The 14875-nt window shown below is 49.9% G+C and overlaps 1 protein-coding gene across 2 annotated transcripts in view; it reads left to right on the top strand.

The window, feature by feature from the left end:
- Positions 1-14875, top strand: part of Syne3 (spectrin repeat containing nuclear envelope family member 3) — an 83340-nt gene that overhangs the window by 59707 nt on the left and 8758 nt on the right. For both annotated transcript variants that reach the window (XM_032908332.1, XM_032908334.1), the window contains 7 exons: positions 815-949; positions 6147-6308; positions 6494-6666; positions 6997-7126; positions 8760-8918; positions 12662-12811; positions 13798-13836. In XM_032908332.1, the coding sequence (XP_032764223.1) occupies positions 815-949; positions 6147-6308; positions 6494-6666; positions 6997-7126; positions 8760-8918; positions 12662-12811; positions 13798-13836 (948 nt within the window). The remainder of the gene's footprint in view (positions 1-814; positions 950-6146; positions 6309-6493; positions 6667-6996; positions 7127-8759; positions 8919-12661; positions 12812-13797; positions 13837-14875) is intronic.

The raw sequence follows: 14875 nt of genomic DNA, 5'->3' as shown, positions 1-14875 counted from the left end.
GCAGTTCTTTTGGGCTCTGAAGCCTGAGGAGCAGTCAGGAAGCAGAGAGCAGTAAATGCTGGCTCTCAGTTCATTTCTCCTTTTGGGACTCCAGCTCCTGGGGTGGTGCCATCCACAGTGGATGTGGATGTGGTTCTTCCTTCCTCAGCTAATCGTGTTTGGAAACTCTCTCATAGACCCATCAGAGGTTTCCCGTAGATGATAAAGTTCTAGTCAGATAGGCGATAAAGATTAACTGTCGTAGGAACTATTCTTGGTTGAGTCTGGAGACTTTCGGTTGAATAAACCAATTTTGAGATTAGGAAGATATGTTTTATATCACGGGCAGACTGCATGCAGGCGGGTCACTAGCAATCGCTGGTTGACTGAGGAGCTTAACTGGTTTTTATCATGCACATGACACCATGTTTATTGTTTTAAACCCAAGTACGGTTCCTGCATGAGCTGACAGCATTCTCTGGAAAACATTAACTGTGGTATACAATTGAGTCTTTAATACCAAAATAGGTATAATTCCTCATAACAACCAATAGTCACCAAGCGAGGGTCCAGACACGAGTTTCCTTCCCAAGATGCTGTCTGGTATCTTTCCTATAGTTTATTTTTATAGTGCCCCAGGATATTTGTGTCTGAATTTTAAAGTTTCATTTGCCCTGAAAAGAAATCTATTGGACCACCCAAGCGATCAGTCACTGATAGAGGGAACGCGCTATCCTGGGAACCCAACTCAGCCTCTACACTACTGGGCCTCCGTGATGGAGGGGCCTCTGGGATGGAGGGAAGGTGGCCTAGCTCACTTGTTTTTCTATCACAGGGGCTGCAGGAGGAGGGGCTGGATCTGGGGACACAGATCGAGGCTGTGAGGTCTCTTGCCCAGGGGAACTCTAAGTACCAGCACAAGGTAGACCAGATCTCCTCTGACCAGCAAGCCCTGCAGAGGTCCCTGGAGGTAAGGGGCCAGTGATGGGCCTGAGCAGTGAGGCCCAGCTCCTAGACTCCTACAGTTCTGGTCCTTTCTCCTTATCCAACCTTCCTTTCTTCTCATCCTCATTTCTGCGGCCTCTGACGGTCGAGCAGCTCCTGTATGCTGGCTACTGTTCTGGTTCTCATGGTGGACACGTGCGCCGACAGATAAGGGCTCTCCCTGCCTTCCCGGGGATTGGGTGGGTGAATCAGCAAGTAGGCGAGTGACGCCAGGGTTTCACATTGTGACGAGGGCCACGGATGGAGAACAGAAACGATAGCCTTGTCCCAACACCTTGGTGGGTACACAGTTCTCATATGTGTCCCCCCAGCCCTGGTGACTTCAGAGCCTTGTCTGCAGCGCCCTCTAGTGGCGCCATGAGCACTTTCTGGTGCACAGGCTTGATCCTACTCCCTGCAGACGCTTGTTCAGAACCCCAGTCATTTTTCACAGTCGACTGAGACAAATTGAAATGGAGTCTCCAGGTTCCCTATACATCCGGATCTACACAGGCCTGGGTCGTCGTCGTCGTCGTCGTCGTCGTCGTCGTCGTCGTCGTTCTTCTTCTTCTTCTTCTTCTTCTTCTTCTTCTTCTTCTTCTTCTTCTTCTTCTTCTTCTTCTTCTTCTTCTTCTTCTTCTTCTTCTTCTTCTTCTTCTTCTTCTTCTTCTTTTTTTTTTTTTTTTTTCCGGAGCTGGGGACCAAACCCAGGGCCTTGCGCTCGCTAGGCAAGCGCTCTACCACTGAGCTAAATCCCCAACCCCCTGGGTCTTCCTCTTGTTTCAAGCCTCATGGAGTTCAAGTTGATCCCTGAAAGTGCAGCTCAAGACAAAAATCAACACTAGGCTGAATTCCAGCCCTGGACACCCTGTTTCCTTCGGAAACATCCTTGTTACCACTCTGGAGCTAATGGGTGGACACATCACTCTCTTGGGCAATTTAGAAATGTCTAGAATAGAAAGAAATTCTAGATAAAATAGATAGATAAAATCTTCATTGAACCAAAGCAAAGTCCTTTGTTCCCAGTGAAGCCAGTGCCCTTGTTGGAACTTCAAAGACTTCTTTGCACCTGTGTGTAGAGTTAGACCCCCAATCCCAGGGCATTGAGAGAGGAAGGGCAGGAGACAATTCTGTCTCCTCCTTCCATGTGGGAGCATCTATCACACTTACATTGTGTCTTAGTTAGGGCTTTGCTGCGTGAACAGACACCATGACCAAGGCAACTCTTATAAGGACAACATTTAATTGGGGCTGGCTTACAGGTTCAGAGGTTCAGTCCATTAACATCAAGGGGGGAGCATGGCAGCATCCAGGCAGGAATGGTGTGGGAGGAGCTGAGAGTTCTACATCTTCTTCTGAAGGCTGCTAGCAGAATGCTGGCTTCCAGGCAGTTAGGATGAGGCCCACACACACAGTGATACACTTACTCTAACAAGCCACACCTCCCAATAGCAACTCCCTGGGCCAAGCACAAACAAGCCATGACACAGTGTCTGTTAGTTTTGGCACCAGGCTTGGCCCCAACACTTCTCCAGGAGTCTGCAGGAAACATGATGCCATATGCAGGGCCTGTGGCATCCACAGGGGCATCCACAGCTCATCCCCCAAGTAGCACCTTCTGTCTGGTTGAAATCACCAATTCCATTCAGTACACAGCATCTGTGGTCTCAGGGGTAAAGGAGGTGAATGGAGAGATAGGACACTGTCCCCACCTTCTAGAAGGCAACAGAGGCCACAAATGTTAGTTCCGAAAACTATATCCAAATGATGAGCTAGGAGATTCATTAGAGGACATGTTTACCAAGTGTCATCAGAGGTCACAAGATGGTGACATCTCAGCATGCTTCTGGAGAGGGAAACTGTCCTTCATTCAGACATTCAGGGCTTGTTAAATCTGGTGACAGCCACAGCCGGGTCACCTTCATGTCCTGTCATCACCATGACCAAGTATCTGACAAAAACAGCATGAGGAAAGAGAGGGTTGCTTTGGTCCACAGGTCCAGCATGTTTCGGGGAACCTCAGTGGCCAGACCTTGAAGCAGCCAGTCTCACCTGGCTTTTGTCAGAAAGTATTGAACAAGGAACTCTGGAGTCCTAGGCAGCCCAGGCTGGCCTAAAACTGCTTCCAGTTTTCTCCCTTTTCCTGCAGTTTTGGAGCCAGGCCCACAGAGTGGTGCAGCTCACATTGCGGTGGAGTTTCTCACCTCAACTAACAAACCTAGGCAACCCTTCAGAGACACAGCCAGAGGTTTGTTCCTGTGGCGATTCTAGATCCCGTCAAGTTGACAAGCAAGATTAACTGTCACATATCTACAGGGAGAGAGCTCCTGTGCCAGAGGCCACAGGCCCTTGGGCAGGAAGCTGTTGTGGTCAGTTAGTCACTGTTGGTACCCTGACCCTGGTACTGCGGACTCAGAGAAGTGGGGTTTGGAAAATGTCTGAGGTTATATTTGACGGGGTTGTTGAAGGCAGATGCAGAATGTGGGGTGTTGAACCCTTCTTTGGACTGTATCTGATTACAACTCTGTAACTTTATGGACTTTTCAAGTCCCTTGGCAGGGGCCTGGCATCTGTATCTCTACCAGTGGTTTTGTTTTTGTTTTGTTTTGTTTTGTTTTATATATATATATATATATATATATATATATATATATGGAGATAGGGTCTTTGGGAGCCCAGCACAGAAGCATGAGGCCTTCAGAGTAATGCTGTGAGAATAGTGGCCACAGGCTAGAGTATAAATGGCCCTGATGGGTTGAAAAGGGGGCTCAGAGTCCCAGGCAAGAGGCCAGAAGCATGGAGAGTGGCTGTCCTTCTGAGGACAGTGACCAGCCTTCTTGAAGACAGAGGAGAGAAAGGCTGGTCATTCAGACTTCTGAGAAACTGATAGGTCCAGGAAAAGAGAAGGGGTGGGGAGAGGTAACTTTGCAAACCTTTATGTAGAGTTGTAATTAGATATAGAAAAGAAATCATGTTGCCTTAGCTACACGAATCTTAAAGAACAAACAGATCCCATGTGAGCACCTCCAGACCAAACCTAGGGTGATACCAGTGTCCCCCATAAACCTACCAGTGTCCCCCAGAAACTGTCCCTCACTTGCCCTGAAGAGAGCTGAACTTCAGAGCCCCACCTTCACACAAGCAGATTTTCCCACAGCGCTGCAGAGGGTCACGGACTGTTCACTGTTTTAAAGGCTAGTTTTATTTATTCTTTGACAATTTCATACAATTGTATACAATGTATCTTATCATATCTGCCCGTTCCCTTCCTCCTCCTGAACCCTCCCCAACATGTCCCTGCCTTCATGACCTCTTACTTTGTCACTATCCACTGAGTAGTTAGTGCTGCCCATATGGGAAGGCCGTGGTTCATCCAGTAGAACATGGGCAGCCTACGAGAGGCCATATCTCCAAAGAAAAAATGACTCCTCCTCCCCCAGCACCCTTCAAACTGGCAACAGCCCGTTGTTAGGGGCGGGGTCTCATGAGTCCCTCCCTTGTCCCACTGTTGTATAAACTGGCTTGGTTTTGCACAGATAATTGCAGTTGAGTACACCAGCTGTGTCCTGTCGTAGCATTCTTTCACCCATCTTCCCTGATCATCCCTAATCCTTGAGGGGGAGGGTAACTTAGTCACTGTCCTATAGCTATGAAGAGACATCATGGCCAAGACAACTCTTATAAAAGAAAGCATTTTATTGGGGTCTGGCTTACAGTTCCAGAGATTAGTCCAAAATCATCATGGTAGGGAGCATGGTGACACATAGGCAGGCGTGGGAGCAGTAGCTGGGAGTTACCTTCTGATCTATATACAGCAGGCGGGGGCAGGGGGAGGGAGAGAGAGAGAAAAAGAGAGGGAGAGAGAGAGAGAGAGAGAGAGAGAGAGAGAGAGAGATGGCCTGAGCTTCTGAAATATCATAACCCATCCCAAGACACACCTCCTCCAACAAGGACACACCTCCTCCAACAAGGACACACCTCCTCCAACAAGGACACACCTCCTCCAACAAGGACACACCTTCTCCAACAAGGACACACCTCCTCCAACAAGGACACACCTCCTCCAACAAGGACACACCTCCTCCAACAAGGACACACCTCCTCCAACAAGGACACACCTCCTCCAACAAGGACACACCTTCTCCAACAAGGACACACCTCCTCCAAAGACACACCTCCTCCAACAAGGACACGCCCACTCCAACAAGGACACACCTCCTCCAACAAGGACACGCCTTCTTCAACAAGGACACACCTCCTCCAACAAGGACACGCCCACTCCAACAAGGACACACCTCCCCCAACAAGGACACGCCCACTCCAACAAGGACACACCTTCTCCAACAAGTGCGCACCTCCTAATCTTTCAAATCACTTCAAACTGGGGAACAATACATGAACCTGTAGTAGCCACTTTCATTCAAACCACCACAGGGGTTTGATATCAATATTCCATTCAGGACTGAGCACTCAACCCTCACTTAAGCTCCGTACTTTGACCAGTTTTACTCTGCAGTAACTTCTGGAGCTGTTCTCGCTGCTGTAGAACATTCTGTGGAGCCGATGTCTACAATAAACTTTTCCACCCTAACTGATCGAATTAGGACCTTACATACACCAGGCCAGGGCTCTACCACCAAGCTATGTCCCATGTTGCCCATTTTACTTTTGTGGATGGCTTCTGATTTGGGGCAATGACAGGTGATAGTGTGCATGTGCCTTTTAGAGACAGCATTTCGGTCTTCTGGGAGGCAGGAGCCCACAGCTGGATCAGATGCTACATCTGTGCCCAGCCCTACCAAATTCCTACCTCTGGTTTTCCCAGGTTCACAGAGCACCCCAGTAAGTGGGAGCCCCACTCTCACCTATACTTGGGAGTCTCTGTGGAAACAAGACAGGCTCAGAGCTGTTTAGGGCAGAATTGGTCTGTATCATGTAGAGGGGAAGACTGGCCTGTAAGGTTCCTGCTGGGGTAAATAGAAGGTAAAGCCAGTCTAGGCACCTTGCAGAATTGGGGTGATACCCAGAGTCTACCTCAAGGAGCATTCAGGGGAAGGATTGTGGGAGGGAGTGACCAGGAGGGGGGGAGCGGTGAGTAGGATGTAAAGTGAATAAGTTAAAAAAATTAAATTAAAAAGAAGCAGCAGCATTCAGATCTCCCACTCCCTCTCCCTATACCCCAGGACCTTGTGGACAGGTGCCAGCAGAGTGTACAGGAACACTGTACCTTCAGTCACAGGCTGTTGGAGCTCCAGCTGTGGATCACCACGGCCACACAGACCTTGGAGTCACACCAAGGGGATAGGCGTCTGTGGGATGCAGAGTCCCAAGAGGCTGGGCTCGAGGTAAGGTGCTGATTCATTCTCTCAGCCATATGCCCGGAAAGCATTCAGGATGATCTCATATAGGGGCACAGAGACTCCCCCAAATCAGTGCCTCACATCTGTGTGTGTGCGTGTGCGTGTGCGTGTGCGTGTGTGTGTGTGTGTGTGTGTGTGTGTGTGTGTGTGTACACTCATGTTTCCCATAGAGGCTGCTGTCTGAAATCCCAGAGAAAGAGGTCCAGCTCTCCCTGCTCCAAGCACTGGGCCAGCTTGTGATGAAGAAGTCTTCCCCAGAAGGGGCAGCCATGGTCCAGGAGGAGCTGAGGAAGCTGATGGAGTCTTGGCAGGCCTTTCGACTGCTAGAAGAGAGCATGCTGAGGTGAGAGCCTTCTTTGCTCCCCACTATGTCCCAGACAATACCTTCTTACCTCCTGGGGTCCCTAGAGCAGATGGCTGTAGCTAGGGTGTGTGTGTCAGGCATGGAACCTGGAACCTGGAAGTACCTTCCGGGTATGGTGAGGTGGGTGGGTTTAAAATAAGAGATGGCGACATGAACAGGCCAGTGAAGCCTTCTTCTGATGGTCTCCAAAGGGGGCTGCTTTAGTGAATCCCAGCAGTTTCCTGTCCTTCTTGATACCCCTGTCCTGTCGCTTTTCCTGGGACCGATGGATACTCATCACATGGATATCCTGAGTGTCTGTCTTCCCAGTCTCATGAGGAACGAGCAGCTGCAGAGGACGGAGGTGGACACGGGGAAGAAGCAGGTTTTCACCAACAACATCCCAAAGGCTGGCTTTCTCATCAACCCTCAGGATCCCATTCCCAGGAGACGGCATGGGGTGAGTCTGTCTCCCAGGCTTCAGGAGGAAGGTCAGATCCAATGTCAACCTAGGAAGTGGGGGTCTCCAGCACAGCTCCCTTCCTGCCCTGCATGCTTAGCTCATGGGATGTATCTGCTTTCTTGTTACGTTCCCCCTGATGGGACCTCAGAAGCCAATTGCTGGAGGACTAAGGGTCTTGAGGGCCTGAGATCTAGAGGTCTCAGATCACACCAGAAGGTCATGAATATCCCTGGACAAGACTGGCCCTCATGTCTCTGAACCCCTGCAGCAGCTCATATTGGGAGAGGTTAAAGGAATTACTGCTGACCCCAGATAACAAAGAGATCAGAGATACAGGTCCTGACCCAGTAGCCTGATTCTGTTTGCTGACAAGCCCCAGCAAGTAGTCTGTGCCACAGGGCTCTGGAACACAATATGAGAGACACGGGAGTGGGGTCCGGAAGTTAAGCAGGCTTTTAAAAGGTGCAGCCTTTGCTGGTGCTGGGCTGGATGTTATATGCAAATCTGGGGTGAGGAAGTCCATCTAGTGTTGATGAAATATGAAGAGGAGAGGGAGGGAAGGGGAGGCATTGTCTTAGTTACTTTCCTGTTGCCATGACAAAACACCACAACCAAGGTAACTTATAAAAACAAAAGGTTTATTGAAGGCTCACAGTTCCAGAGCCTTAGAGTCCACGAGTGTCATGGCAGGCGGCATGGCGGCAGCAGGCAGGCCTGGTGCCAGAGCAGTAGCTAAGAGCTTACGTCTTGATCCACAAGCATGAGTCAGAGAGCTAACAGGGACTGGCATAGGTTTTTAAAGCCTCAAAGCCCATCCGCATTGATACAGCTTCTCTAATAAGGCTACACTCTGAATTCTTCCTAAATATTTATACTACCTGGGAACTGAGCATCCAAATATATGAGTTTATAGGGACTGCTATCCTTCAAACCACCACAAGCATGTTCTCAGTAGATGGGACAGCGCTTATGGAGACTGAGAGGGAGCTTAAGTTCAAGGGGCTGAGGTGCAGCTGCAGGCTGCAGCAGGGAGGAGGAGGAAGAGGAGGGGGAGGAGGAGGAGGGGGAAGGGGGGGGAAAGGGGGAGGAGGGGAGGAGGAGAAGGAGGAGGAGGAAGGTGGGGAGGGAAGGGGAGGGAGAGGGAGAGGGAGAGGGAGAGAGGGGAGGGGGGAGGAAGGTGGGGAAAGGAGGGGAGGGGGGCAGAAAGGGGAGGAGGAGGAAGGTGGGGAGGGAAAGGGGAGGAGGGGGAGGGAAAGGGGAGGAGGAGGGAGGCAGTTCAACCTTCAGGAGCCTGTAAACTGGAACCTGGGGCTCTCCAGCCATATTGGGGAAGAGGGAGGACCCACCAAGGGACAGGGAAGGAATTAGCTGGACTGGCTTTCATTTCACTCAGTCCACAACTCTACAAACATGGAGGGAAGATGGCCACTGGGTAGGCATCTTGGTAAAGAAGGGTGATGACTTCTAGAACTTCAGAAGGGTGACGGAGAGGGATCCCCAGAGGTGATGGTGAGGGATGCTCTTGACCCCTAAATGTGGATGACTAGAGACTGTTCCTCATCCCTCTGAGTTTCTCCCCCCACCCCCTGCCATGCTCCTGTCCTCACCTCTGGTCACCGCTTTCCTGCAGGTGAACCCACCAGAAGAACACGACCTCCATGAAGACCATCCCCAGCTCCTGAGGGAGTTTGAACAGTGGCTGCAGGCAGAAAACTCCAAGCTACTTAGAATCAGCACAATGAGAACAGCCACAGCCAAGGACTTGAGGACCAGAGAGCTGAAGCTGCAGGTCTGTCTCAAGGAATAACCCTGAATGGTGTCCATGCTATCAGGACGTCCTCAAATGAAGGAGTTCATACTTAATAGTAGTTTGTGGGCCATCCTGAGTCTAAGTAATATTTTAAATTTTTTTTGTTCAAATATTTAACTTCTCCTTGCACCTGCCCATGCATACATTCACACATCCATACATGAATCCATCCATCCTACTTTATATCTCTCTATTTGAAAACTATCACCACTTACCACTTCACTCTGGTCAGCTGCCACTGTGCCATAAACCACCATGACAGTTGCTTAAAACAAGAGCATAATTAACTCATGATTTTGATACTAGGTGATATGAGCTCAGTCTTATTTCTGCCAGTTTGTGGGGTCAAGACACATCTGCTGGGCTACCCGATCTTTTATCAGATGTGAGGCAGCTAGGTGGCTCTAACTGGAGGAGGGTTGAGAGTTGGTGGTGAGGAACTTGACATGGGCCATGACTGTCTCATTCTTGGGTGGGACAGCCCAGACTGCTCCAGGTGGCTGCAGACTGTCAGGAAGCCCACGGGAAGAGGCAAGGCCCTTGGGTGCCTCCATTTGGGACCAGTGTGCTAATGTCACATGCTAGTTCACACAGATTCTCCTGTGTTGTACAAAGAAAGTCAGCAGGCCATCTGGGGTTGAAGGGAAGGGAAAACAGACTCCACCTCGTGATGTAAGGTATTGCGGGGTGGGGGGTGGGGAATCGGACATCTGTTGTGTTCAGTCCACCACCCCTCTCTCCTCTGTACCGTCTGGCTAGTCACTGTCTTGGTCTGTTTCTGCTATAACGGTCTACTATAATCCTATAACAAAATACTCCAGACAGAGTGATTTATAAGCAAGAATTTTACCTTCCAAAGGCCAGAAAGTCCAAGTCCCAGAACCTTGCAAGGCTTCCTTGTTGTATCACAATATGACCCAGAGATCAGGAGGCCTAAAGAGTCAAAGGGGGGAGGGGTCTTAAAAAGGCCTTCTTGTGACAGTATTAGTCCCACCCACCCCTGAGGATGTTAATCCCACCCTCAGATCAGGTCATCTCTCAAAGGTCCCATCCCCCAATACTGTCCACCTGAGTTTGGAATGGGACAATCATTCAACCCATAGAAGTCACCAAACCCTTCTCAAGTCCATTTCTTGGATGTTTCTGTCGCTGTTCACCTGACCATGACAGCAGCCTCCTTTCTGGTGGGCCTTCTCCCAGGTCAAGACTCCTTCTGCAGCTAGCCATGACCCAACAGGATCACTAATGTGACCTTGACGCCCTTAGCACGGCATTCAAACCTACGTCATTACGCGGGACAGACCTCCCTCATCTAGCCCACTCTGCATCTTCTCTCCTTTATTTGTGGGAAATCTCGGTCAGATGTTAGAGTCCACATTTCTTCTTACCCTGCTCAGCAATCATTTGAGCTGCACTTGCAGTGTAGGTCTTTATGGAAAAAATACCCGACAGTCTCTCTTAAAATATTAACTTTGCCTTGATACCTTTTCCTCCCTTTCTCAACTGTCATTGAAATCTACATCCCCCACACACTGTGTTTCTTTTACTTTGTGTATCTTTTGCCTTTGACTCGGAATGTTGAATTCTGAATATTTTTTTCTGACTCATTTCCATTTGCTAGTTCTCTTACTAGCTGCGTCTTATTCAAGGTTATGTGTGTCTGTTAAGGTCTTAACGCTGGTTGTTGTAACGACCAGTTTTAAAAGTTCTACTCGGTTCCGGTTGGTCTGGTTGGTGACATTTTTGGCTTTAGTCACATCCTTGATGAAATGTTTAAGCTTGTCTTTTAATTCTTTGGACTGTAATCTACCACAATTGCATTGACAAATAATTATGCTATCTCCAGGTTTCTAGGTGGTATTTCTTTTTTTTTTTAAAGATTTATTTATTTATTGTATATAAGTACACTGTAGCTGTCTTCAGACACACCAGGAGAGGGCATCAGATCCCATTACAGATGGTTGTGAGCCACCATGTGGTTGCTGGGATTTGAACTCAGGACCTCTGGAAGAGCAATCAGTGCTCTTAACCACTGAGTCATCTCTCCAGTCCGGTATTTCTGTTATATATTTTTGCTTTTCATTCTTGGGGTTGCATATTATCATGTGGCTGCTTTTTGTCCTGAACAAAATATATATTAAGACTAATTTGGGACTTAGGATAATCTCTTCCAACAGGGATGATTTTGTTTGCTATTGTCAAAAAAAATGGGGGCTTTATGATTCTGGGACCGCTGAGTCCACGTTCAAGGGCCACGAACTGGAACTAAGCTATGAGTACACTCAAGGCCTGGATTCACTTACTCTGAGAATGAGTCTGCGGGCATCTCATTACAAAGAGAATAAGCCCCTGCCTCTACCAAGCCCAGGTTTCGGCTTTCTTCGCCTTATCTTTGGGAGGCTTTGGAAGCTTCAGAGCTGATGTAATTTCCCCCTAGGTTGGCAAAAGTCCTAAGCAACAGGAGGTCTGGACAGAGGCCTCCCTTCTCAGGCCTCGTCCATGTCCAGGGCTTCTGGGGTGCTTTGACTTGGCTCAGGATTGAACCCAGGGCCTCCATCCGACGTGCTAGGCAAGTGCTCTGCCATGGAGCTGTTCCTCGCCTTCCTCGGTCTTGTCCTTACTAGCTGTTCCTGTTTTTGTGAATCCATTGCTGGCTTTAAATGTTGCCCTGTGTTCTCAGTGCAAGGCTCAGCCCACAGAGGGAGCTGCATGGGCGTCTCTCCACCCTCCTCCCCACCCACTACTCCAGTCACATCAACAATGACTTCTGGTCCCATCCCACACTGTGGTGGATGCCGAGTAGCTTAGCCAGAGCCCAAAGCTGGGATTGAAGCCCAGGCTCCAGCCTGTAGACCCCCTCATCCACCCCATACCACAGCATCTCTCAGAACTCCCAGGAAGAGGAAGTGCCACCCTATGGTCTACTTAGAAAAAGCTTACCTGACTGAGCATCAACTCTGGCAGTCTCAAATGCCAGCAGTGTCACCTCTCGGTGATCAGTTCATCGTGATGACCGCCGTGACCAACCTCTCGTGGTCCCAGCTTGTCAGTGTTGAGAGTAACAATTGTGGTCAGTGGACCTCATTGCTATTCCGTATGCTGGGCGTTCTCTTACATTCTGGATGCAAGGCTCTGTAGTCGAGAACAGTTGCTGCTCTTGGAGAGGACCTGGGTTTACTTCCCGCCATCCATGTGGTGGCTCAGAAAAAGCATAACTCCAGGTCCAAGGGATTTGATGCTCTCTCCTGATCTCTGTAGACACCAGGCACACTCAGGATGCACATGGATCCAGGCAGGTAGATGCTCATGCAGATGAAATAAATATACATAGGACCAGTTTTTAACAAGAACATTTTTATCTGCTTGTATGTCTGTGCCCTTGTGTGCCACATGTGTGCCTGGTGCCCTTGGAGACCAGAAGGAGGGCATCAGATTCCTTGGGACTAAAGTTAGAGATAGTTACAAGCCAACATTTGGGTACTGAGAATTGAACCCAGGTTCTCCGCGAGAGCAGCCGTAACTTGTAAACATTGAGCTGTCTTTCCATCCCTAAAAAACCCTTTTAAAAAAAAACTTGCATGGATGAGCAGTCTCGTGTTACTGGTCCAATCTACTTTTCCCAGCATGCCTCGGATGGCCCTTGATTGGCTCATTCTTCCCAGCCGGTGGGGTTCGTGAGTCACTGGACAGCTGTGGCATGATGCTGCCGTCTTCTCTCTCAGGAGCTGGAGGCTCGGATCCCAGAAGGACAGATCCTCTTTGAGAACCTGCTTCGTCACAGACCAGCAAGGGACCCCTCCAATGAGCTGGAAGATCTGCGATACCGGTGGATGCTCTACAAGTCCAAGCTCAAGGGCTCCGGCGACCTGCTGGTGGGTGTTGGTCGGGGGTAGGGGAGAGGCTGGGGTCCCAGGGGGCACCCATGTCTTGGGGAGACAGAGCTCCATCTACCCATGTTTGTTCCTGCGTATCCATATGTCAGGCCAATGTGGCTGCTTAAAGGAAGAGAGGGGACACTCTTGGGTCTCAGGCTCTTAGCGTGTAATATTGTATGTCCATCTGACCTCCCAGAGAAGCTGGAGTCCTGGGACTAAGGGCAGTGACTCCTGCTCAGTACATAGAGATGTCTCCCTCTCACCATGTTACAGTTTTAGTTCATTTCCGCATTTGGTCGTAGAGCTGACTCCGGAGGGAATAGCTGAGCCCCAACCCCAACGCCAATGCTAGAAGGGCCACAGAGCCCTTCACTGGGGTCTGATGTTGCCATAGGGATGAGTCCTGAGACTTGGCTCCTCTCTTCCCCTAGCCTTGACCTTTGACCCTTTTGTCTCCTGGACTTCCCATCTCTTAGGCAAACCATTGCTTATGGTAATGATAGCCCTTGGTTAAACAGTATGGCCACCTAACTCGCCTACACAGAGGGGCATCCTTCCCTCCAAACTAGTGACAAAAGTGTGACAAAGAAGTTAAGTGTCCTAGGCCCAGGAAGGAGTAGGTAGGATGGCCTCCAGACCCCAACTTTCAGGCCTCAGAAGCCATAGCTTTCTGCAAGCCAGGCGGTTTTTTAATTCTGCAACTGCCAGGTTGGCCACTAGGTGTCAGCTCAGCCCAGGCCATATAGACCACATCCCCAGCCCGGGCCAAGGCCATCCAGACAGTGCCACCTGGCCCTGAAGTGTGTTAAAAAGCTCATTAAATGGGATCCCCTGCTGGCGCAGGCTGTCCAGATGACCGGCGGTTTGAGCGAAATACTCCCCTGACAAAATGAATATTCTGTTACGGGTTCTGCTGGGGTTTAAGTTTTACGTGCCTAGCTGATTTTTTTACCCCGTTTCTTCCCCCTTCCCTAAAATAACAGACGGAGAGTTCTCCAGGGGAGCTGACTGCATTCCAGAAGGTACGTGTCTGCCATCTGTCCCACACAGCTAGAGGGCAGAGAATGTGCAAGGCTGGAGGCCCGTGACTCTGGCGCAGGGTGTCTGGGTTTTCTAGAACATTCCTCGAGAGCGGGAGAGCATGGATGGAGAACCAGCTTTGGGCTGTAATGGGTTGGGCCCCGAGGAGTGTGTTCTCAGGAAGCCCCAGGCTCAGGGAGGGATTGAAGTGTGTGTAGATGACTTAACCTTGACATGAGATTGAGGAGGGACCCTGGATTTGTCATCCAGACCCTGGGGACACTCAGGAGAAGGACTGGATGCTGCTCTGATTACACCTGCGACAGCTGGTGTAAACCAGGACTGACCCAGGAGCCTGGACCATCCTGGACAAATAGATCGTGTGGCCTCTTTGGTCCCAGGGGACACATTCAAAAGGGTGGTGGAGTCCTTTTCTCTGCCAGGCAGGCTCTTCCCACGCTGGTCACAGCAAAAATGGGAGCAGTACCAGTTCCTGCCCTCTAGGTGGCAGTCCTAGAGCGATACTGGGTGTCATACCAGATGACAGTCTAGGCTCTGTGTGCCAGGACTGGGGCTTTAGTGGTCTCAGTTCCCTTTCCGGTGCTGTGACCAAATCCAACAGGGAAAAAAGACGTGAGAAAGGGTTTGCTTGGACTCATGTTTCAGAGAATGCAGCCATGGTCTTAAGGACTCATGTGCTTGGGCAGTATGTCAGAGCTTTGGGAGCCTGTGACAGAGAAGGGCTGCCCACTCACTTCCTGACCAACTATGAAGGGAGAGGGAGAGGCTGGGGAAGGAGGAGGGGAAGGGGGGAGGGGTGGAAGAGGGAGAAGGAGGAAATTGAACAGTGAGACCCGGCATATGTTTCAGTCAGCTGGCCCCAACTCCCAAGGTCTCTGTAACCTCCCCTAATAGGGACAGTCAGCTAGGAACCCAGCTGTCCAAACCAGAAGCCTGTGGGGACATTTGCAATTCAAGACAGGACACTTGTGGCTGGGCATCTCCACGCACCCTACCATTGACAAAATAGTTTTCTTAACT

This window comes from Rattus rattus, chromosome 7, assembly GCF_011064425.1.
Source record: "Rattus rattus isolate New Zealand chromosome 7, Rrattus_CSIRO_v1, whole genome shotgun sequence".
Taxonomy (NCBI): Eukaryota; Metazoa; Chordata; class Mammalia; order Rodentia; family Muridae; genus Rattus; species Rattus rattus.
The sequence above is the reverse complement of the archived record's forward strand: the minus strand, read 5'-3'. Positions and strand labels throughout refer to the sequence as shown.